We start from the raw sequence: 27,184 nt of genomic DNA, 5'->3' as shown, positions 1-27,184 counted from the left end.
TATGGCTGAGAGAATAATAATAATAAGAATCAACCAACATGGAGACATTGTGCCTGCAATTGAAGGGATTAGATTATGAAAGCTTGATTCGTGTACATATATATTGTAGTTCTGAGGTTGGAACACATAACAACGAATATAAAGCAGTAAGAAGAAATAATTTTGACTTCTAAAACTTCCGAAAAGACGTTGAAGAACGGATAGTATTAACAATTGTTATGAAAGAAAGACAGTATACGCATGTGACCGTCCCTTGGTTCAAAATATTCTAACGGCTCTTTTACAGATGCAATTTGCTGTGAGCAAAACGTCACTTTAATTTATTATTCACGAAAATATAACTTTTGGTCCTGCACTTTGCTCATGCTTTGTTATAGGTTTCTAAACTTTTTTTTGGACACTTTTAAATCTCTACACTTTTATTTTTTAATGTTTTATGTCCCTAAATGACCAAAATAATCAAAGTATAGGGACTTCAAATGAATGTAAAACACCGAAAATGAAAGTGTAGAGATTTAAAATACAAAAAAAAAGTATAAAGATCTATAATAAAATATAAATAAAGTATAAGGATTATAAGTTATTTTTTTTTATGTTTATTGTTCAAAAGAGAATCTCAAATAAATTGTCATGTCATCCGACACTTTTGACCATAATTTAGGTCTAGCTGTTCAATTTATCGAAATGGGCTAGGGAATATTACTACTATTATTATTCAGATTTGAGCATTCTCATATTTAACTAGGAGTAGCTAATTTTCCAAAAGACATTTCCTGTATTCGCTTAAATTTCGACTAGAGATCTCATGCTTAAGTGGTTATATAGCCCTTTTCAATAGGACCAATTAACACTTGTTAGTTACTATTTTTCTCCTTTTTTTTTTAAAGAATGGACAGCAACTGTAAAAAGAATATTCACCATTACTTTAAAAAATGCATTTTTATCAGCGACAACAATAATACTAAATCTCGATGTTGATGCGTGAATTTTACCAATAGGCAATTTAGAAGCACATTTGCAAGTGTTATTTAATTGTTTGGGTATATATCTTGCCTTATGAGCTCCAAGAAGTAATGCAACTCACCTAAAGTTTTTATGTAATAATAACAATTTGAATAAGTTTTACTCTTTCATTAATTTTCTAATACTTTTAACCATGTCTTAGATTTTATAAAAGGGCAAGACTTATATACTTATCATTATATATTTAATACACTTTTATCCAATCTAATCAAGACATATGAATTTTAATCTATTAATAATATTAATAATAAAAATTTATTATAAAATAAATAATATACAATAGATATACATGTCTTGATTTAATTAAAAACAAGAACTTTAAGCATATAAAGTTAAGTATATAAGTTTTTTCATTTATAAAAAGCTGTCTGAATTTATAATTAAAAAAAGGCTAAACCATAGATGTCATGATTATATATTTTTTTGTTGTATAGGATCCTCTTCAAGAAAAAAAAAAAGCATCTTAGCGTATAGCATTTAAAAAAAGAGAAAAAAATGTGGAAGAGTGATGAGAAAAGGTCCTTGACGGAAGAAAGTCTTGTAACATTTGTTCATTTGATCATTTGGATTGACAAGAGAAAACAAACACTCCTTTTCTTAAAAAATATAAGGCATTTTTAAAAGTTTTAAATGTTAAAAAATATAAAATATTTTTAATGTGATGCACACAATTATGTAACAAATTTTGTAAGTGTACGGGTCGTAAAAATAGTAAGTAATAAATTAAGGTCGATCTCACAGAGAATCAAGTTAATTGCTAATTAGTCAATAAATTTTTCATTTTCATTTAAGTCAAGCAAAACAAAATTTAGATTTGATATTTCAAAATATGAAATTGAAATTATATAAATGCACTAAAATTAAAATCCCAACAACTACAAATAGTTAAGGCAACCTAGGGTGGTTAATCCCTTTTTCAATTCATAAAGTGTGTAATTACCTAAATAAATTTACTTAATATTAATTTGTTAATCTAGAGTATTAATAGGAATAATTATCTTCTAATTAATTACACCTATATCTTGAATTAATATGCTGTTCCTAATATAATTACTTAAGAGGCAAAAATGCATAAATGCACTCTAATGTGATTGTATGAGTCCAATAGGTATATTTCTATCCTATTGGCAAATTATAATGAATTCTAATCTCACATTACTCAATCTAATAGTCAATTTTAGATTTTTCTCTTTCAAGACAAAACCTAAACTTTCAAATTCACACTCAATAGTGATGAAGTATTAAGTTCAAATAAATGGTTTAAATATATTCTAATTCAAAAATCTGTTTATAGTTACCCTAAATTAAGAGAAAATTAGCCACACATGGCTTCCGTGACAACAAAATTAGTAATATATACAGAAAAATAAAGAGAAAAAGGAGAAGAAAAGCTTAATTGAAGCAATTTTGAGTGAAATCCTTGATTTTTCACTAAACCCAAGCTTCTCCAACCTTTTTTTGGCTCCTTTTGCTCTTCCTGGATGTTCTACAGCTACTGAGGTGAAGAATGCACAAAAATAAGGTGCCTAAGCCCTAAAAATTTTTTAAGATTCAAAACTGTGTGTTTTATTAAAATTGCACTTCCCTGCAACGAATATGACTTGTTCAGATTTTCTTTTCAGATTTAATTTCTTTAACTTGGGTTCCAAAATTTTACTTCTTTGGGCCCCTAAATTGGCTCTCCTTACATGCATAAAACTTAGAATTAATTCTAGAATTAGTCTACTAACTTCTAACACATTTCCAAACCCATTTTCACATACATTCATTTGCTTAATCATATTTTTGCTAACAAAATTTAAATAAATGACTTTCAATTACATTAAAAAAACCAATAAATTCAATAAAATATTGAAAGTCATCATAGTGTTTCAAGGTGTAATTAATGTATTTTTTCCCTAAAAGTGTTCATGATAAATAAATCACTTTATGTATATTATAAAGTGAGATACCCTATTAAATAAAGATAAATATGAAAAGATGATATTAATTAATTTAAAAAGTTAAAAATGTCTTATAGCTTTATATTGACAGTAATGGTCATATATATGAAGAAAAGTTTTAAAATGCAAGAATTACATGCATGACTAATTTGCACGTATCAAAAAAATTATCTTTGTTAGTTAATTGTAAAAAAAATGTGTGTTGATTGACCTAAAATATTATTCAGTTTAATTATTTATGTTTATAAATATTACTGTTGAATCAATTATAAGCAAAACTCTTCATGTGGCAAGTTTTTCACAAGAGACTTTATATCTACCGACCCACTCATAGCTAAGAAAGGAGTGTTGTCCATACTAGTCTTCATATCCTTTGTAACTATGAGATTGCAAAACAAGTATGGCTTTGTTTTATTAACCCTATGTGTGTATAATCTTTTTCCTCACTACAAAAAAATAGCAAATTAGTAACGGATTCCCTCGCTAATCAATACAAATTCTATTGCTAAATGGGTTAGCGACATAATAAATCCATTGGTAACAACACCATTACTAATTTTTTACATAAATTTTCATCACTAATTAGCAACAAAAACTTTTCATCACCAAACAAGGGTAAACTATTTTAACTTTGGGACAAAATGCATTCTATTGCTAATCTATCACAAATGAAAATGTGTCACTGCCACCTCATCATCACCTTCCTGCCACGTCGCCTTCACGTCATATATTAACTTTAAATAACTTCAAATGTGCCTTGGCTAAATTCAAACCCATAACCTCACATCTTCATGAGCCTTTGCTTCCAACCTTATTGCTAGTTGAGCTAAAAGAAATTTTTAGTCTTTAATTGAGAAATTAAATATATAATATTTAATTGTCCATATATATATATATATCAATAAATATATATTTTATTTAACATTATTTTTATTTATCAATAAAATAAATTAATTTTTATATAATACTTATTTATATTATATTATATTTTTAAAAATTATTTTTGATAGAAAATTTAATATTAAAATGAGCAAATATTTTATTATCACTTTATATTATATTATAATTTTTATAATGTATAATATTTTTTATTTTAAATTTTTTATTTTTAAATAACAATAATTAGGTATGTTACTATGTTATAAAAAAAGTAATTAAATATATAATTTAAATTGTTATAATTATTAATAATATCTCAATAATTTAAAATAATAAATTATGATTATAAAATTATTTATTTATAGCATAATAATAAATTATTAAATAAATTATATATAAATATATGTTACAAATCATTTAATAAAATTTAAAACAATTTGTGATAGAAAGGTTTGCGACTAAATTTTTCATTGCAAATGCTATCACAAAATGAGAATAACATATTTTGAAAATTAGCGACAGATTTTTCCATCAACAAATTCCATTGCTAAATTATTCTTGACAGCTTAGCGACAAAATAGTGATAAAATTTTGATAAATGTCATTGCTAAAATTATTTCATAACAGTTTAGCGATGGAATAGCGACTGATTTTTTTAGCGACGTAATGTTCCATCACTAAGTTCCGTCAATAAATTATCAATGGATTTGTGATTGATTAGCAACAAAAATTTATTTCGTCACTAATTCATTTTTTTTGTAGTGCCTATGACCTACAAGTTTGGTTAAAAAGTTTTTAGATTAGCATTGAAAGAGCAATAGAAGGCAACTGTGAGTGGGAGGATTAGAGAAGTGTAATTAAGATTGTAGAAGTAGAAGTTGAAGTGGAATTGAAAAAATAGGTTGTTTGGTATAGTAGATCTCACTTTTCTCAAAAATCTGATTCTATCATTAGTGAAACTCACTTTCACCTTCATATATAATCATAGAACCCACTTCTTCTCTCACTTCCTTCATAAAAAATGATCAATACTTTCATGTGTATACCAAACATGTTTTAAAACCATTTCTACCTCACTTTTACTTCCATAAAAAACTCTTTTGTGCTACCGAACAGGGCATTAGGCATCATTTTGAATTGAGGACAAAGAGGGGAAAAATAGGGAGAAGAGAAAACTAGCAAGAAAATTGTATACAAATAACAAAAGTTTTACTATTTTTTGGAAGTTTTCTATCACGCCCAAAAAACAGAGAGTGACCGGCACAGGATGTAAACGATATCATACATCCCTTAAGTTCTAAATTGAGAAATCTTTCCATTTTAAAACTTAATTGAATTTGAACCAAAATTATAATATATTTAATAAAAAATCATTATAATAAAAGATTGAATATTTTCGTAGAAATTTTGGCAGAACCTCCCTTGTAAATAGGATCTCTCAAAAATCCTACAACACAATATTTTACACAAAATATAGTTTCAACCAGGAGTTTAGCTCCTTCTAGCTAGCAGACAATATATAACAAAATAGAAATATAGCTATGAGCTATGTGGAGCATCTAACCTTACTTTCCAAAATAAAATATGTGAGTTTAAATATTTACATCAAAGGGGAGATAATGCTAGGCAAAATTCCATCCAAAATAGTTGTGTGTCCTTCAAAAGTTGGCAATGGAATCAACGTCAGCTAATGAGTCTAAGATCAAAATAAATTTTCAGTAAATAGCATCCCAACAATAAGTTATTAAATAAGTATAAAAGAAATGTTTAAAATAATTATGTATGCCAGAGATGACTATTTTTGCAAACAAATATTTAATACACTTCAACATAAAAGGACTCCATGTAATTTTAAATAAAATCTTGATTCATGAAAGCCTCATATCAAATGTCATTATCATTTATTTTCAATAAAGTAAATAACTGTGCTAAATAATTATAAATATATCATTAATCAAAACCAATGAAAAACAAGTTCATCAAACAATTTAAAACTTATAATTATAGAAACTTATCAGAACAAGTAACAAACGTGAACACACAGTTTACGAGGATAAATAATCAAAGGCGACTTATGCCACGAAAACAAATATGGACACACAATCTACGAGGGTAATGCTAACCAAACATGGCTTGAAGCCACGAAAACAAACGCGAGTATGAGACCCACTAACAAACATGAAAACAAAGCTCACGAAAATCAAACTAGTTAGTCGTTAATCATGGCATGCTAAGGACTAACGGAACTGCCGTTAGCAATTAATGTTATGTATAAAGTCCCCTTCAAATCCAATTTCAAACATGTGAGGAAATTACCAATAATATATAAAGTTTTCACTTTTAAAGTCGAACTCGCATGAATCATTCTTTGTATTAATTCAATATTTGATAGAATAAAATTTCATAATTAAAGTCCAAACTTGTATTTACTGATTAACTAAAATTATCAAATCTGATAAAGATTTTCACAAAATAAAATAATTTAAGTATCAGAATAAGCAATAATTACATTGTTATTATTAAAATGATTTACATAAAAATAAAATGTTTTAGCAAAAATAAATTTGATTGGAAAATTAGTTAGGACGCTATCCACTTATCTGAATTTTTCAAAATTTAAATTTTACCTCTCAACTTTAATCAAATTTCTCCTCTTCCAAACACCCTATGAATCATAATTAAATTTTATTAAATTTTCAACCAGTACAATAATTCCTTATTAACATTCAAATTTTTCATCCACAAACCATCCATCTCTAAAGGTTCAAATGATCACATATCGTTCATTTTATAACCAAACCTCCCTTGCAATCTTCCAAGTTAAGTTCAAAGATTAATAACACCAAAGCTAACTATTCTTCCCATAAAAATCAATGAAATTTCAAAAATAGTAAAAATAAATTTTAATTTCTTTTAATAGACATTTTCTCAAACACCCTACATACATTAATTATCAAACTTAAAGCAAATATCTTCTCTTCAAATTTCATTTTTTCCAAATTTTTTTTCAAATGTCCACATTTGAAATAATCCAACCTTCCAATTTCAAGCATTCTACATAGGCAATTTCAGACCCAAGAGAATTGAGTTTATTCACTTTCATCAAATATATAATGCTAAATTATCAATCTAAGCCCAATTCTCCTCATTGTTCGAACAAGCACAACAACAAAAAGGAGGATTAAAATGATAATAATTAAATATCCAAACCACATATACATAGAGTAAGAGGGAAGAGGACTTGAATCTTACCCACCTTAAAGCACAATTGATGAAGAAAAGGGGAGGAGGAGTTGAAACTTATGGCTGAATAGGGGAAGAAATTCTGGCAAAAAGAAGAAGGACAGAATTAGCAAACAACACTAAAAACTAAAAGAATCATAAGCAACACCTCAGCTTCCTCATACACTAGCTTTGCTGCAACCAAATGAAGGAGGTAGAAAATTGGACATAGAAAATTGGACAAGGAAGATGAAGGAGAGATAGCTGATAGGAATACACAAATCGAGGAAGAATAGAGAAGAACGAACAGAAAGGAAAATTGTCCAGCACATTCCTCCTCCGATAGTAGCAAGGATCGAAGCTTGACAGAACCCTTTTTAACTGCGATTGATGGCCACATGCATAAGAGAAAACAGAGCAAAACGGAGAAAAAAATAAGGCAGCAAATTCGGACGTTTTCTGCAAGGTGAAGGTGAACTCATAATCACTGGTGATAATGATAGAACAGCAAAAAATGAAGCAAGGTCAGAGGTCACAGCATGGAGGATCCAGAATTTTCTTTTCCTCTCTAATTTGATGACATAGGGGTATTTTGGTAATTTTTGAAAGATGAAAAGGGGACATTCAAAAATAAAATTTCTCACTTAAGGCTGATGGGAATTGAACTCAAGACCTTATTGATTAAAGTTTACTTTTCACTAGACTAGCTTTTCTTGTTGCTGAATTTCTTCCAAAATTAATAAAAGTACAGGCAAAAGACAATATTATATAATTTAACTTTACTTGAAATTTCTGGGTTATTATATTTTCCCTCCTAGTTTTCCTTCCTCCTTATTTTTCTCTGTGTCCAAATCAAGGGTTATGGAAAAATAGGTACTGAGAAACTTTGTGTTATGCTACAAAATGGAATTGGACCCCACATGGGACAAATGGAAATTAACCATAGTATCGAGGACAACATGTTGCAGCAAACCATTAGATGCAATGCTCGGGCAAGGCAAATTCCTGCACCGTTCAAGGATTGATTGAGAATAAAGGCTATGCAAACAATTGGAGAGGGTGTGGAATATTTTGGTTGTTGTCTCTGATTTTCTTTCTCAGTGGATTTTCCTTTTTGTTTCTTGGAAATCTTCCCCATCTTTGGTTTCTATTTATTTTTCTAAGTCTACAGTATTTTATTTCCTGTAATAGAGCTGTGTATGGCTCTTTTTATGGCTGTAGAGACTTGTTGAAACTTTTTCTCATTGAAATTGCAGCCAAATATTTTGTTGTTTGTTTGTTTAAGTTGCAAGACAACCATATCACTTTGGAGGGGGTAGAAATATGAAGCAACTGAGCCATGTGTTATCAATCAGCTTATGGAAATAATGGTAGAGAATGGGAAACTCAAACACATAATTTTTCAAAACACAATAAAGCTTTGAAGATAAGTGGGCCCCTCCACTAATAGTCTACCTTAGATTGGATATAGGTGGGTTAGTGAATAAACAGGAATAATGCTGCTTGTGGAGGAGTTATTAAAGATTCTCAAGGAATTCAAACTAGGTTTTAGGATTTCAAAAGAAGTTGGGATTTTTTTTCCCCATAAAATAACTGAAATATTGGCTCTAAAATTGATATGCTCTTGTGCAAACAATTTTACATGACCAAAGTTAAATGTAATAGGGAGAATTATATTTAAGGACCTGACAATAAACTTATTCATAAATAAGGATTAATATGAAATATGTTGTTGTTAAAATAAGAATATAATTTTTTTGTTGTTGAACGGGATTTGTTATCAATCTTCAGTTGCGAATAAGGGATGTGACTTTCCTAATATAATATAGACTCATTGTATGCTATTTCCTTGCTTAAATCTAGTGGTGAGTATATGTGATCATCTGATCTCAACAATGAGAGACATCTTAAAATTTAAGGTATATTATCCTCCAATTCAGATATTGAGATGCAATATAATATTCTCCTTGTGAAATACACATGGTTCAAGGTTCTTGAATCTAAATACAAATAGGTCAAACAACATAACACCTCTATGATATAGAGGAGAATTTTTGAAGTATGGCACAAGTTCATTAATAGAAAAAGAAATGGTAATGGTCAATGTACATGTTCTTGGTTTGAAAATGGGTCCCCTCTCAAGATGCCTCTTGCTTTTTTGGTTAATTAATCCTGGAACCTTAGTACATATTGCATCTAATAGAATTATGAATATTGAATATAAAATTTTAAATCTAAAATTGAAATCTAAATTCATTAGTCTAAATGTCGACTACATGAAATTGACATTTTTTAATATTTATTATATATATATATATATATATTATATTCAATGTCCAAACAAGTCCACTTTATTTTAAGTTTTTTCATTTTGAATAGATATAAATTTTTCAGTTTCACTCTTATGTTTTTATTTTCAATATTAATTTGTCCATTCAAGCAAATAATTTTAAATACATGATTACCAAAAAATAGTTTTAAATGCATGAATATTAAATATAAAATTTAAAATTTAAAATCAAAATCAAAATTTATCAATCTAAATGACTCCTAGATGAAATTAAAAATTAAAAAAAAAGTCAAATGATAATTTGGCCTTTTAAACTATAGGCCTAATAATATTTAGGACTTGAACTGGTTTTTAATGCATTTTCACCTTTAAACATTTAAAATCATGACAATTTCTCCTCTACCATTAAAATTGAGAAAATGTTTGTTATTTTAATAGTGTGGGTCTAAACGTTCAGACACATGACCTATAATTTGGGCTATATATGGTGCAATGCCAGTTCACATGTTCGAATGTCTAGGTTCCACACTATTAAAGTAATAAACGTTTTTTGAATTTTCTTATCATTACCTCAATCATATGATTAATGTTTGTTAAGCTGTTGTATATAACAAATGATTTGCACTTTCAAGAGAGAAAACATAAAATTTTCATATACAAAGAACTAATTAGGAAGAGAAAATAATGATCGCATCATCACTGATTGAAATTATAGAATAAAAGCTTGCAGTCATATACTACACATCAACCTTCGTGCAAACCATCACATAAACCAAAAGTACATAATTGATTAGGAAAAACCACTCTAAAGCCCCACATAAAGAATTTAAATATAGAAAAGTCCTATAAAATCACAAAATTATTTTGAAATCCTATATGACTTTTAATGAAGTTTGTCAATTTCTGCGACATATATAGTTATTTATTGTTGCTTTGTCAGAATATAGAAAGACCGTGATAGGGCTTCTCACTTGGTAGGTGCCATCATGCCAGATCAAAGAAGCAGAAGCTATGGAAGTTACAAATCCACTGACACTAACGTTAAACGACAGCTTCTGTCCCAAGGAAGTAAACGACAGCTTTGAAGGATTCACTTGAATGTCGAGTCCTTCTGGAGCAGTCACAGTGGCCTCATATATGGAACTTGGTGACCCAACGTTTGTGACAGTCCTTGTGAAAACTCGAGCCTCGTCCAATTGAGGAGACTTAGCGGACACAGCAAAAGAAGGGTAGTTTAGATCCCCCACGCTACCATGAGTGAGTTGAGCACAAGTTCTGTTTTCTCCTGTTACGACTTGAAGTAATGAGTCATTGTAACCTTGTCCACATAGGAATTTGACATAGTCTGTTTCATTAGCGTCGTATACTAAACCAGGATTTAGTGCCTTTGTTGGGTTTACATGGCCTGCTCCATATGCAAACTCAGCATGGTCCAATGGATGAGATTCTATCGGTGTAGCTGCCAGAAGAGGGGAACTGAAACTTAATTACAACACTAAATAATGCGATATAGCGTTATATATCTAATCAAAATGGACAAGCATGTGTTGGAAATGTCCCACCTTGATTGGAAGAGATAAATTAGGAGGGAATAAAATCGTTGGAGGAGTTAAGTCTGAGTGCCTTTTTTGCATTCTAGAGAAGAATAGGAAAGAGGTGCGTAAAAAAACTTCTCATCTCATTTGTAAAGCACACAATCAAATTATTACAACTATGATTTATAAAGACAAATTTTTTAATAACATTGTTTTATCACTGATTTTGGACAATTCATATTTAATTGGCTAAATTGTACATTACTTTCCTGAATCTTGAACCATTTACATATAACTTCCTTAACATTTGAAACTTTATAATGAACCCCTTTCAACTCTTATATTTATGTAGGTAACCCTATATAATTAATTTTATACATTAATTAGCTATACATAACTTAAAATTTAGGAGGTTATCTATATATCAATCAAAGTTTAGGGCTTAAATGTATACAAAAATGAAGTTTAAGGGGGTGTATAATTAATGGCTAAGGGTAATTTGTCTAAACTTAAAAGCTTAAAGAAATTTATTATTAAGTTTTAAAAGTTAAGGAGGGTTATTTGTACATAGTTCAAAGTTTAGAGGAGTTGTCTGTAATTTAGCCTATTTAATTTGGATGATCCAAATTTAATATTAATTTTTTAAATTGATTATTCTAAACGGTCTAGATTTAAAATTTAAAATTTAAATTTTTTTTTAAAAATATTTTGTTGGAAAGTATTGGTTAAGATAATATCATTATTTTTAATAATGTATTTATCAAAATAAAAAAATTATAAAAGTTATAAAAAATTTAATATTAAAATTAGACAAGAAAAAATACATTTGGTAATTTATAAAAAGTAAAAATAATATTAAATTGAACCATTCACATTAAGTCTACACTATCCAGATTAGTAATTAAATGATTTATAAAAAAATTACAATTTACATAATTTTTATAAATTATAAAATTTTTTTATAACTAAATCATAAAAAAGTTAATAAACCTAATTATATGCTTTGCAAATGAGAAACTTTTTTTATACACCTCTCTTTTTCCAAAAAGTCCTTCTGACTTTCAATGTGTTTTATCTAAATAACAGAAAATTATAATATATATTAACACTGTCTAAAAATTTAATAAATTTTTAATTTTACCTTTATTAAATATATATATATATATATTAATAAATGAGGAACTTATGATAAAGGTTTAATGATACTCTGTCTTATAAATAGAATTAAATAATATGGAGCAAAGATGTGCTAGTTGTTTTGTTTTTTCTCAATATTACCTCTTTAATTACACCAAGTTATAATTCCGAGACATATTTCATTTATGTTTTATTTTTGGTAGGGAAACTTACTCATAATATCCTCTCACACTTACTCCTATCCCATAGATACACCCATATGTTCACACTCCTATCCCATAGGCAATCACACCCGCATGTTTATACTCTTAACCCATAGGCACGTGCGCGCGCACGGCCCACACCCCAACCTGCATGTGTCTACACTCCAAGCCCATCGGAACAACCCCAAGCCCATAGTAACAAAGAAAAGTCAAGTCATGTTCGCGCACACATATGCACATGCACACAACCTCTTCATTAGACGAGGTCAATGCCACCAGGTCACATGGAACTCGACTTTCACTGTAGTTATTAATCTCGATGAACAACAAAATTAGAAAGTCAAACATTTTTTATAAGTTTAAGGATGTTAACTATATTTTTCTTTAAAATTATGAAGTTAGTTAACTTTATCTTATAATTAGGACTGCAGGTAATCTTAACATATATATATATATATATATAATACTAAATATCTCATTTAATATTTCAAAGTATTTTCAATCAAATTACATTTTTAAGGAGTTAGTTAATTATTTGTAAAATTATATTTTCTTTTCATGTTTGCCTTTATTTAATAGGGTATCTCCACTAAAAAAAACCTTACTAATTACACCTCCTAATTAATTGAAGGTATTTTTGAAAAAAAAAAATCTCATTAATTACACTCTGAAAGACCCAAAATGTTTTACATATTTTTTTTGATATTTTACCTTAAAAAAATATCTTATATTCTCTTATAGACAGAGTAAGAGTTATCTTTGAATGAATAATTATATATAAACACACCTGTGGTCATAATGGCAGACTTGATTGCAGCAGGAGACCAATAACGGTGAAAGGATTTGATATAAGAAGCTAAAGCAGTGACATGAGGGCAAGCCATTGATGTCCCTGAATTGAAATTATAATGTGCTTGTCTTTTATCTCCTTTCACTCCTGAAGGAGGTGAATTTGGATTCCACGCAGCCAAAATATCAACTCCAGGTGCTGCTATATCCGGCTTTATTATATCATAAGATTCATGTAGTTAATTAGTTAGTTTCATGAATCTATATCACTCAAAAAGTACTTGAAGTGAGAAGAAGAAGCTAATTTACTTTGAGGATGTCAAGTGTAACTAAGTTAGGACCTCTTGACGAGAAGGAGGCTACAACAGGAGCCAAAGAATCGTCGTTATGGCTGCTCTTTAATATCGTCGCAGTTATGTTATTGCTGCAGTGTGATTCGTTATTTCAGAATTTGTTAAGGTTTGTGAGAGGATGATGATGATGATACATATATATATATATATATATAGGGGGTTGAATAGCAATTTGACACCTAAATTATAGATCCAGGAGCTTGTGAATCTCTGGACTTGTTTTTTGTGTAATGTTCCCCAATAACTTTTGGAAATGGTGCCATTTCCTCTACCATTAACAAAAATTAACTTTAATTATTCGTTGAATAGAAAATAACAAAAAAGAATATTCAAAATTATAGATTTCTTAGTCTTTTTCTGTATTTTTGGGTCCTTATTTGTAATTTTTGACCCTTTTTCTATAATTTTCTCGATCCCCTCTTTTGTGATTTTCTTGGTTCTGTTTTGTTATTTTCGGATTGACTAATAGTTAAAATTAACTTTTGTCATTAGTAGTGACTATATTGTATCGTTTTTAAAAGTTGAGGAGGAACATTTTACAAAAATAAATTTAAGACTCTAAACACTCCTGAATCTATAGTTTAAAAATAAAATTGCCCTCTAATCTTATGTATGTATGTACATACCTAGTCTTTGTTGTAAAGTTGTATATGGTATTAGAATCCATTGAGCTGATGACAGATGCTGGCAATGCAAAAGCAAAGCCACCATCAGGAACTCTACCTGCACTAAAATTTATTATAATTCCAGCAGCGCCAGATGCAAATCCAATTTTCAAAGGTCCATAACGGGCATCACAAACAACTATTTTCCTCTTCACTGAATTCTGGTCCATTGAGTCTTCTAAGCAAAACCTGTGCCAAATTAAGTTCATGTGTATTTTATTTACTCTCCATTTGGAATGAGAGAAAAATAAGAAAGAGAGAAAACATGAGGGACAAAATAAAAAAATATATTTTTTCTTTCTAACATAGTTTTTTCTTTAGGTTTTTCAATCTCCACCGTGAAATTAGGGGAAGACAAGGGTAAAAATTATCTTTTCCTCGATCTAAGTTTTTTTTCCTCTTAGTTTTATCTCCTCTCTAATTTCTTTCCATTTAAAACAAAGCCTTAAAATAAATAAAAGAAATTAAATAGAATAGCTAGCTAGGTAGGAGGTATGACTTATTCCTCTTATTCTATTTATAAGTTACTTTTAATATATTTTACCAAAATCAAGGATAAACTTAAAACTCATTAACTTTATCTTAAAATTTAATAAATTTTTAACTTTATTTCTATTAAATATGCGTACTTTAACAATATACTTTTTCTTTCTAGCATTTAATGTAGAGTAAAAAAAAGGAAATTTATGTTAAAAATTTAATGAGGTAATGTATAAATAGGACAAAAAAAATTTTTGCTCTCTGCCATATCAATAAAGCTTGAAGGAGTATGTACTATCCTTGAGAGATTAAATCAAAGTAACAATGAATTATCCTACTCTTTTTATAATTTTCTTACTTTGAGCAAAATTAAAATTAAAATTGAGAAATTTATTTAAGAAAAGAAAGATGAGAATGAGAAAAATTAATTACATGCTATTTAATGGAAGTACCTGGATACAGAGCTATTATAGCCTTCAAGGGTGTTTGGTACATCTCCACCATGAACTATAGGATACTGAGTGCTATTCAAATCAAACGTATTTATTGAAAGTCCCTGCAAATATACAAGCAACTAATCTTCACACACACATTTCCAATTAAACATGAAACAACTCATCATTTCAAAGAATATGGGATATTTAATTTAACCAATGATTGGACTGAATGACTCAAATTTCTTCCAATAAATATATAAATATTTTTTTTGATCAAATAAATGATAAATATTTTTACATGTTCTTAAGTTTCAAACATTGTGGATTAAAAAAAAAAGTTGCCAACAAAAAATTAGTGCAACTAATAAGGAATTGACTTCTATCCAATAAGGTTGTAACCTTATTGGTAAACAATATGTAAGTATATTTATATCAGCGCTCTTTGAACTCGAATGCATGTCCTCCTGACCTTGGAGAGCTTCTAACCTAACTGACCGATTTTTTTAATAAAAAAATTATGTTGTCAATAAAAAGTTAGTCTAATTGGTAATGATTTAGTTCATAACTTATAAACTGTCTATTCAAATCTTTTTGCCCATTCAATATCCTTATTGGTAGATGATAGATAAGTATCTTTATATATGCATTTTTTTGAGTCTAGAAGCACGCCCTGAATCCAATAAGCTTTTTTTTTTTTTTTGCTATAAAAATAACACGTTGGAGAAAATAAATCCCTGTAAGCTAAGTGAAGGCCTTTTTTAATATTAATTTTACCTCAAGAATATCATCCCCTATCTGAATCTTGGTGACGAGCTTTCTATCAGTGGTAGTGGCAGCCACAGAAAGAATCCAAGGAGCCACACTAGTGGTGGTCGTAAGTCCGGGACCGTTGTTACCAGCTGCAGCGGAGGTCAAGATCCCATGTTTCATCGCATGAAAAGCTCCAATGGCTAAAGCTTCATTGAAGTAATGTCGAGGTGATGGGCCTCCGAATGAGGCAGAGATTATGTCGACACCATCAGCGATTGCTTCATCGAAAGCTGCGAGAATGTCAGCGTCGTAACATCCATCCGACCAGCAAACCTTGTACACTGCTATTCTTGCTGATGGCACTCCTCCTCTTGCTGTTCCTAAGCCCAGACCATAGAGGCTTGCTGAACTCACTGACCCTCCAGCAGCTATTGATGCTGTGTGTGTTCCATGGCCTTGGGAATCTACTGGGGACATTATATCATTTTCAACAAATTTTTTGTCGCTTCGGAAATATTTTGCTCCAATGATTTTACTGCACATGGTTCAATAATTTTGAAGTAATATTGTTGTGAGTGGTTTATAAATATAAACGACGAAAACAAAATGAAGATGCCTCATTTTTAATTAACACATAAAGGGAGGAATTCTAATTCTAAATCTCTGTTTCGACAGCACCATGTTTAAGGAAATAGACAGATGAACATGACTTTTGATCTATTTATCTCTCTCCTTACAACACCTTGCAGCAGCAAGAGAGAATTAAGGTCCAAAAAGTTATTATTATTATTATTTTACGTGAGCACTTAGTGTCTTGAGTTTGCTTCACTCAAGCTGTGAAGATTTAATGGGGCCCAAACTAATCCGGATCAAGGCATCACAAGCACCAAAAGGGTGGGCATCCTTGGCCACTTATATTGTTGCATTTCCAAAACTCGAACTTGAGATCTCTAGTTAAGAGAGAACAACTTTTGCCAGTTGATTCAAGTGCTTGTGGTTAAGGTCCAAAAAATTATTGAGCATATAGAATGTATAGTATATCATACAAGGGTCAATGAAAATTTATCAAAAAAACCAACATGAATATATATGCATTAAAGGAAAGATACATGTTGTGAGTGAGATTCACCTAATATGTGGAGTCCACCCACCCACTATATCTGTCTCTCCTTACAATACTATATATAATGTATACTATATGAGGAGTTAATAATGAAAATTTCTCAAAAAATCAACATGAATATGTGTATGTATTGAATATGACATGAGACTCTGAAATATAATAACAGCAGTAGTTTTCTAATGTCAAGAAATAGATATAGGAATGTACATGTTGCAAGTGATATTATAGGAAGTTCCCTTTCATTTAATGTGAGGGTGGGTAGCCAAATCTTGAGTTATTGAAGCCGGAGAGTGAAGCTAGATGTTTAAGGAGAAGCATAGATGTGATGACCGTTCGTGTGAGACTCACCTAACATGTGCGGCTCACCCATCTTATGTATCTATCCCCTAGAAGTGATTTGATGGAGGTCATATTTCAAAGTGCTCCCAAATAGGTGCTCTTAAACACAATTTTTGTAGTAGTGGAACCAACATGAATATATATGTATTGAATATGATATGAGACTGCGCAAAACGTAACAATTTTCAAATGTCAAGAAATAGATACGAGAATTATATGTATATAGGAATGTACTTGTTGCAAGTGATATTATAGCAAGCTCCCTTCCATTTGGAGGGTGGGGGACCAAATCCAGAGTCATTGAAACAAGGGGAGTCAGGCCAGATTCCAGAGTCAAGCATTCCAATTATTACATCACTCTCTGTGTTTGCTCTTTTCACTTGTTCTGGAAATCCTATGAAGTCCCATGATCTTGTAGTGTATAGATGGTTCCTTCGATTTGGGAATACAGCAATCACTCCTTCCATTGCTGACAACAACAACCCAAAACTTGATGATTAGTTGAATACATTTTGATCGAGATTATGACTTAGTTTTTTGATAAGCAAATATTACTCTATTCTCCTATCAATTCTGATCTTATCAGAAACCATATATATGTTGTCATCTCCCATACATTTGAAAGGGAAAATCACAAATAAAGACTTGTAAATATCAGCAACAACCATTAAGGATCATAATATCATGAAATTGAATATAAGTGCCATGGTTATCTTTTACCGTTTACAAATTATTGTTATGACTAAAATATTTTTAATATTAAATGATTTTTTTTACCAACAAATTAAATGATTAAATGTGCATTTCAAGCAAGGGTGTTTTAGTCAAAACGTTATTTTTTAAATTTCAAAAAAGAATCATGGTCCTGAAATTCAATTTCAACATTTTTTGGTCTTAAATAATTAATAAAGATTTTTGTAGGTTCTAAATTGGAATTCCTATTTAAAATTTGGTCCGTTGGTTTTATCGAATGCTTGCAATCTGATATATATATATATATATATTGGATGGATTAAAGTCCTCTTTGCTCTTGAATCAATCCAATAAATTATGTTATAAATGAAAGAGACAACGGACAAATAAGTATAATTTTGACAAAAAAGGATGCAAGTGGCTGGTTATTTAATTAATATTACCAGCAACTTTCGGCACATCTTCTTCTTTGAGATTCACAACGAACCCATTAATACACCTCTTGTAGCTGTGGACTAGAGAATTTGCTGCTCTTTCACTAACCACACATATGTAATAATTGAATTGTCATGGAAATTGTTCTCTTATAAATACACACACATACATTTATATATGTATGTATTAATTAGTCCATAAATACAAGATATTAAAAATTGGACTAGTTATTAAACTGATCAAGATCATGATTTAAGGGCTATTGGTCAAACCATGGATCAATCCAATCATGATTAACATAATATAATTTAATTAAAAATATATAAACTTGAAAAGAGTAATATTTAAATAAAAAAGTCACTGATCCACAATTAAATGATTCATATATAAACCATATATAATCCAATAAAATAGAGTTACTAATTAAAGCAAAAGTCTGATGGATTGTTTTTTTTTTTTTTCCTTTTTTTCTCCTATAATTCTAAACAATGTCATTTCTGGCTTGGCAATGAGAGAAAAAATATATATAATTCAATCCGGTTAACCTGTCCAAAACTCTAGACTACTGGACCGATTATTCACCGGTTCACTAGTTCAATCAACCAACCCGAGTTGGATTGAAATACCATACACCCACACATATCTACCTGCCAAGGGCTTCTTGGAGCATGCTCACGTGAAGCGTTGACCTGGGTGCTTCATCACTTGGAGGGCTACCCATATACACTATATAAGCCTGCATGAACAAACAGATTAATTACTTGCTAGAAATTATAAAGACAAGAAAGCATATTCATATATACATATATATATATAAAAAGAGACAGAAACAAAATAAACTCATAGTTAAAATTCAGATTCTTCATAGTCACAAATCAATGACTACTATAATTAAGTACTAAATCTTGAAAAAGAGGAAGAGGAAATTAAAACAGTGGAACAATAAAAAGTGATGACAGAGATACACACACACACTTGCCTTTGCATTTTCTTCAGAATCTGCATCAGTTGTCTGAAGCATTATAGCTGAGAGAATCATAATAATAATAAGAATCAACCAATATGGAGACATTATTGGGCCTGCCATTGAAGAGATTGGATTGTGAAAGCTTGGTTCATATACATGTATTAGTTCTGAGGTTGGAACACATAATAACGAATATAAAGCAGCAAGAGGCAATGACTTTGACTTCTAAAACTTTCGAAAAGACATTGAAGAATGCATAATGTTAACTTGTTATGGAAGGAAGACAGTACATACGCAGGCGACTGTCCCTTGGATCGAAATATTCTAATGACACTTTTACAGATGAAATTTGCTGCAAGCAAAACGTCACTTTAAATTTTTTATTTTTTTGTTCAAAAGAGAAGCTCAAACCGTTTGTTGTCAGTAGACACTTTTGGCCATAATTTAGGTCTAGCTGTTCAATTTTTTTTTTTTTTGGGGCCCAGACTCTAGCTGTTCAATTTATCCAAAAGGGCAAGGGAATATTACTACTTCTACTAAATAATATTATTATTCCATTAATTTTGAGGTAGGTTTCATCTTAAGTCTTTAACTTAAGTTTCATATTAATCTTTTAACTTTTTAAGATTCCACCAAAATTACTATTACTACTATTAAGTTTTTTAAACCACAAGGACGTGTGTGTATATATCCCGTTAATTAAAAAGAAAGTCATAACATTTTTAATCACAAACAACAAGTTTTCTATTTTCTATTTTTTTAATATGGCCATCTGATATTTGAACTTGAGATCTGATACTTAAGATGTCATAACCCTTTTTTATTAGGACCAATGCTTGTTAGCTATTACTTTTCTTCTTTTTATGTTTCTTTTTTTTTTTTTGAGAAAATCTTACTTTTGAAGCGTTTGAATTTAATCCAACATTGAGACAATACTAACGGCGAGCATAAAGGCTTGAAAATGTGGAGAGAAACAAACCCATGTGTTTATCCAAGACTAGAAAAGGAGAAATTACAATTACATGAAGGGCCAGTTTGTGTAAAATTTAAAATAATAATAATAATAATAATAATAATAATAATAATAAGTGAGCAATATTTGTTCTGAACGCACTGAACGCTGATGTCTCCGGAAAGCCTTGCTCCTCCATCATCGGCGGAGGAGATTGATGACATCGCTTGAAGCAAAAAGAAAATAAGAAAGGCGGACGAGCTCTTTACTGGGTATTACATCAAGGATACCGATAATGGAGGATTGGATGAAGAAGACGAGTAAGAAAGGAACGTACAAGGAGAAGCTAGTGGGAGAAGATGATTATGAGGAATAGATCCAGGTTGAAGAGAGTATTGGGGAACCTGCAGATTATAGAAGTACTGATACTTCTTTGCCAAGGTAAAGAACCCAACACAGGGCATCAAAGTGAACCTTTCCAATCCTTTATGCCTAGATTTTACTTTGGATGACAATGAGAAAGAAAGGACATGAAAACCTTTCAGACTTGCATTAATAGTGAAACTACTGGGCAAAGCTCCATCTTTGTTCTTCATGAGGAGGAAGTTAAGTTAAATCTGGGCGAGAAAGGGATGGGTTAAAACAAGTGACATGCAAAACGATTACTTCCCCGTACAATTTAGGGATGCTGATGATTATAGGGAGGTCTTATAGGGGGTCCATGGATTCTTATGGATAACTGTTTGTCCGTCACAGCTTGGAGACCGACTTTGATCCATACAAGGAGAAAATAAATCACATTGCTTTATGGGCACGCCTCCCTGATTTGCTAGGACCTTACTATGATAAAAAGTTCTTGTATTTGTCGGGTAATGCCATGGGGAAGACGTTGAAAGTCAACCTTCCTAGAGCCATGAGGGAACAAGGGAAGTTTGCAAGAATTGAGGGTAGTAAAAAGCAAATTGAATATGAAAGCATTCATTTACTGCGTTTTTGTTGCGGCAGGTACGGGCGTGTTAGAGAGCCTTGTACGTTGAAGAATTTAGAAGCTGGTTCGATTCTAAGCAAAAAGGAGGGAGAAAACCGCCGGCAAACTGAGGAGGGGACGGCTCTGGTGAGTGGCGACCAAAGCAAAGAATCAGAATAGAAAGTTGTAAATCACTCAAGGAAACCTCTTAAGCCAACGGGGGAAATTAATGCACCCATGCCCAAATCACGCTTTGATAAATTAGGGAATCTCCATAATGAGGAAACTCCACAATCTCAGGTGGAAATAATGGAGAATTATAATGTCCCTCATAGCATCAAAATTGATAATGGTTCTGTGAAAAAGGAGCAGGCAAAAGGAAATGGGTCAAGGATGAGCACTCTAGAAATACAAAGCACAATTATTTAAAGCCCAAATTGATGACCAAACCGAAAAGCAATGTGCAAGAGAAAGAAATAAATATTTCGCGCCCAAATGCTTTCACTATTCGAAGCCCATCAGGAATTCATAAAACAATGGAAGAAAGCCATGAATCTTTGGACTTGAACATCCAGGCCGAAACGCATCAGGGAGACGGCGTGAATGATGTAGCAATGGATGATGAATCACACACCCAGCAGCAAGTGTATCTAAGAAGTCAAGTAAAACATGGTCCAGATATACAAGGGGGAGAAAACACGCAAGACATGGAGGATTTTGTAGATGCTACAGATTCGGAAGATGAACTTGAAGAAGATGACCACTACTCTGAGATGCAGATGGAAGATGAAGAGGGGCAGGAGGAAGCCATAGAAATTTAAACTTGACTCTACGGGACTCTGATCAGATTTGTTCTCTTCACACCTTATCTTATTTAGTTTATTTATGAAAGTCATGATATGGAATGCTAGAGGAACAAATGTTAGAGGAGCATTCATCCTGTATTTCATGTGTTAATACTGCAGAAGTATTTATATAATTTTTCTCATATTGTTGAAATTCAGGGAATCTAAATAAATAAAGACTTATCCTATGAAAAGGTTCCAATAATTATTATTGATGATAAGCAGATAAAAAAACTAAAATCAAAGGAGATTGCTTTTGTGAAGATATTATGGCGTAAACATTCTATTGAAAAAGTTACTTGAAAAGTAAAGAGCAAAATGCAGGAAAAGTATCTGCATTTATTTGAAAATTGAGATAAGCATTAATTCAAATTTGAATGATTGAATTTTTTAAAGGGGAGAGTGTAATGGTCTAAAAATATAAATTAAACAATTTTCCTTCCTGTTGATATTTAATTTAATTTAATTATTTTAATTTATTTTACACAACAGGCCTAGTGGGCCAAAGGTTAGTTTTATTTTCCTTCATGTAAAAAATTACTAAAGTGCCATTGCTTTTTGTTATAGAAATATTATAAAAAATAAATAAATAAATGGTGGGGTATTATTCGGTAAGTTTGTCAACAAGTTTTGGTCTTGTCTTATAATTTTTCCCATAGTCTTTTTATTCAAAGTCTTCTCTTCCTTTGTCAGTCATATACGTAGAACACACACAGAGAGAGAGAGAGAGAGAGAGAGAGAGAGAGAGAGAGAGAGAGCTTGAGATTTTATATTTCATTCCAGTAACACTGAATACCCCTGTTCGCAGTCTACCTCTCCGTCAACTATCGCATAACCGGTGACAGTGGGGTGCCGGCTGTCGACGTTGCAGAGCTGCCTTCCACATTCGTTGTTATGCATCTTTTAGTCGCCGTGGCATCGTTGCTGGTGTGAGGGAGCTGATGCATAGGAGCTGAATCACCAAAATTGAGGTGTTGATCTACAGGGTCGCCGCTGTTCTGTGTCGCGTGAGTGCATTTGATCTTTGTCTCCCTTTATTCTGTCTATGCAGCGCCTAAGAGAGCAAGAGAGGAAGTCTGCCATTTGTGGAAGCTTTGAAGCACGAGGTTTCCATTCCCCTGTTCAGTTGGTTCCTTATTGTTCTTTCTCTCCTCTGTCGTTACTGATGATTAAGGTGTCTGAAGCGCGGACACGCCAAAATCAGCACCGTGTCCGTGTCAGATACGAATCCGACACGGATACCCGTCCTGTACGCCGATGCGGCGTGTCTCCTTTTTTTTTTTTTTTTTTTTTTGCGAAATGGGCAGACATGGGCGGCTGCCGGCGGACACGTGTCGACACGGGTAGGACGTGAAAAAAAAATCCTCTGTCGACACGTGTCTTTCCTCTGTCTGTCTCTCCTCTGTCGCTCTGTCTCTCCGAGCCACTGTCGCTCTTTGACTCCGCCTCCTCAGTCACTGTTTCGGTGTCTTCCTCAGTCATTGTGTTGCTCTTCGTCTCTCCTCCTCAGTCACGACTCAAGAGGTCTTGATCTTGGCTGCTGTTCTTTGTTATTATGGGGACAGAGTGATCTGATCAATAGGAGAGCTATTAACCAAAAAAAAAAAAAAAAGTTTGGTTTTTCTTTTTCATCCATTAACTTTAATTTTTTCTTCTTTCATGATCCTATTTTTTTAAAAAAAACAAATTTGGCTTTCTTACGTAGTCTTTACAGTTACAATATTGACAAAGTTTGAACTTAAATAATTTTTATTTGTCTATTTAATTTTTTATTAATTCTCCTCATGTTAAAATATGCCAGAAATAGTTTACAATTTTTTAATATTTATTAATTTAAGTTGATCATTATTTTTTGTCACTTCATATTGCTTAATTATTTAATTATTTATATATATGTATATAAATATTTAATATTTAATATTTATATAGCCGTATCCGTATTCTAAAATTTTTTAAAATTGCTATATCACTTATCATGCTGTATCGTATCCAATACTCGTTCCCGTATCGGTACTTCATTGGTGAGAAGCCTTGAATTTTCCTTCTTGATGACCTTGTGCGAGTGAATAGTGTGTGAGTTGTTGATTGAAGTTGCAAAATTTTCTGTTTTGTTGCTATTGTCTGTGACTGTATATGCATGATTGTATGTGTAGGGAAAGCTTGATTTAAGTTGAAATTTATAGTGATTAAAAGAAGATGAAATTGGATTTAAATTTCTTTGAGCTTAATTGAAAAATTTGATGAGCTCTTATTTGCATTGGAAATTATTTGAATGAGAATTGAAGAGGAAAAAAAGCTTGGAAATTAGAGTAAGGAATGACTCATATGAGATGTTTGACTTGAAAGGAAGTTGGAACTAGAATAGACAGGTTTTTTTTTTTTTTTTGGGGGGGAAGAAAAGAAGCAGAAGAAGAAGAAGAAGAAGGTATTTTTGATTGATAATTTGGGAGGTAATTTGCTATTCATATATTAATCTTCAAAATAATTATGAAATGTTGATTTAATGTTTGAGAAAAGTGAAAGAAAAGGTATTATTCGTTTTGAAGGAACGTGCATAAGTTGTGATGTTTTGTATTCTTGATTATGCTTAAATAGTGTATAGAAGTTTGATTTAGAAATTAAATGATTGATGAGAAGTAGAAGTTGGAACAAATGAAAATTGGTTATATAGTGAGCAAATAGGAATGCTCCCAAGAAGTTGTTTAAATGCTTAAGAGGATAGAAAGACTAATTAATTGATATAGTTAAATTTGAATTTATTGACAAAAAGGATCAATTTATAATTTGGTTTGAAAGTTTATATTGTTGATGAGAAAACTCTAAGAAATTACATTTGAATATAATAGCGTGGTGGTTGGCTTTAAATTAAAATGCTCATTCTTAAATTTGACTTGGAAATTATTTGATAAATAATTTTAGGATTATCATTTATTTGTCATGAAATTAAGGAAATTATTAGAATTCAAGTAAAAGTTAAGAGAATAAATTTTTAAAATTCTTAGGATTCCCTTAAGTGCGTGAGTTCATCCCAATTATCTTAGAATATCTTTATTTAATACTTTATTTAAGTTTTTTCTATTACTTTCTCTATCATTTATATAGTTCTCTCTATTTATTTTATTTTTATTCAATTAGGATATTTTTTGAAATTATTCTATTTTATTAAGAAGTTATGCTATTTGATCTAATATGTAATAAATTGATTATTTATTCAAAATAATTCTATTTTTTAAATGTCATATTTGATTTAAAAATATGTTTTTATGTTGATTCGTGCATGGAAAAAAATGTTGAAAAGGAAAGTTGACGGTTGAATTTTACATTTTGAACAGAATTATTTAAAAGTGGATATTTAGAGCCATGCACGCTTGATTTTGATTAAGGGGACTAAATCTAAAATGCTGGTTGCTAGCGGCAGTTTCGTTAACTTTTGGCGCGTCATGATACACCTAATTAGCATGGTGTTTGTAGGAGTGCTAGCTTAAGTGTAGGCCAATGCATGTAGAATGGAGGGATAGATATTCATGAGTATCGTACTCACATTTGTTTCATGGGTTTCGTGCCTGCACTTGTTTCATGGGTTTCGTGCCTGCACTTGTTTCATGGCTTCTAGCCACGCTTGATTATTTTGTGGCTTTAAGTTGCATTTGTTAGTGACTTACTGAAATAGAAAGAGCAGAATGAAATAGAAAGAGCAGAAACGAGCTGAAACGGAAGACACACACATAATGAAGCAGAAAACGGGAGACACACATAATGGAGCATCATAAACTCTTTGTAACCGCCCCTTAATTTCTGTAACCCCCCTTTAAATTTGTATGGTTCAGTTTCATGAATTCTAGGACTATAAATAGGACCTTGAGACTTGTGAAAGAGGCAGACTTCAGAGAATAAGAATTGCTTGTTGTTTATTCGGTTTCTGTGCCACTTACCCTTGTGGATTATATGTCTACGCTTGTCAATTATTTACCCTCATGGACTTTTTGTCCACACTTGTTAATTGTTCTGATTAAGTCCCGCCAAAGAAAGAATTTTGAAACTTATTTTCTTTAAATTTGATCTCCAAAAGTAAACTACTTTTTTTTTTGCAATATATGAATTTTATATTAAATGATATATATCCCAAGAAGTTTAAGTAAATGTAGAAATTTATTAAAAAAAGTAGTAGTGGAAGGAAAGGAAATTTGAACCTTTAATAACTATTATTTGGATATATATGTTCATGGTTTATGCATTTACCTAGTTATTGATGTTGATATTTATGAGGCATGTGTTTATATTAATATTTTCAATTGATTATTTTAGTAAATTCATGATTGATTCATTGATTTGCTTTCTATTATTTCCTTCAACTATAAATTGAGACATTACTTACCAAAAAAATTTCTTTAGTCTCAAATATTATAGCCAACCTTGCACCTCTAACTGAACATTGAGGGGCTTTATTGTTTTTTGGAATAGTGGAAGCATGCATTAGTTCCTTTAGATGTAAATATATTTGTATTAGGAAAATTTTAGTTTAGCACTCTATGTATATTGTAATTAGGTCCTAATTTTCTTTTATACATATAATTTGCTGATGTGGAGCTAGTCTCCTTTGCTGGATTGAGTGGTTGATTTTCTTATTGTAGGAATTTTGAGAGGTCCAAATTACAAGAGAGACTCTACCGAAATTTCTATAAAATATTTAAAACTTTATGAACTTTATAAACACACACACACACAAAAACCATATATCGATAATTTAGCTTAATTTCTAGCTAATTAAAGCTTATAAAATGTGAGGTTATCTTATATTTCGTACAATCATATCCTTAGTATCGGGGTGTGACATTAAGGGAGACTCTATTAAAATTTTTTCAACTTTATTCTTTTCCCTAACTTACTTAAAATCTTAGGTTAATTAAGAATTTAGATTTTTAAAATAGTTTGAAGGTGAAAACATTCACATTAGTACTAGTTCTTTTTAGGTAGTAACATATGGATCATAGTTGGATAAATGCTAGACGAACAAGTGATAAATATGGTAATATGGTGAAGGAGTTTTTAGAATTTGCTAAGAAAAATGTTATTGACAATGATGGGAGGTTCTATTATCCTTGTGTAAATTGCTTGAATGAGAGGAGACTAGATGTTATTAAAATTAAAGAGCACTTG

The 27,184-nt window shown here is 30.8% G+C and overlaps 1 protein-coding gene across 1 annotated transcript; it reads right to left on the bottom strand.

Annotated features, from left to right (window-relative positions):
• Positions 1-10,253: 10,253 nt before the first annotated feature.
• LOC129289032 (cucumisin-like) lies at positions 10,254-19,317 on the bottom strand. Its single transcript, XM_054925859.1, has 10 exons — positions 19,276-19,317; positions 18,944-19,032; positions 18,305-18,399; positions 17,403-17,637; positions 15,731-16,241; positions 14,972-15,075; positions 14,001-14,228; positions 13,331-13,445; positions 13,020-13,233; positions 10,254-10,816 (listed from the first exon to the last, which is right to left on the bottom strand). The coding sequence occupies exons 1-10, from the start codon at positions 19,315-19,317 to the stop codon at positions 10,254-10,256; spliced, it is 2,196 nt and encodes a 731-aa protein (XP_054781834.1).
• Positions 19,318-27,184: the final 7,867 nt, after the last annotated feature.

Source organism: Prosopis cineraria, unplaced genomic scaffold (genome assembly GCF_029017545.1).
Source record: "Prosopis cineraria cultivar Desert tree isolate PC_DT_omini unplaced genomic scaffold, ASM2901754v1 PC12, whole genome shotgun sequence".
NCBI classification, from domain to species: Eukaryota; Viridiplantae; Streptophyta; class Magnoliopsida; order Fabales; family Fabaceae; genus Prosopis; species Prosopis cineraria.
Note: the sequence above shows the minus strand (reverse complement) of the source record. Positions and strands in the feature narration are given on the sequence as shown.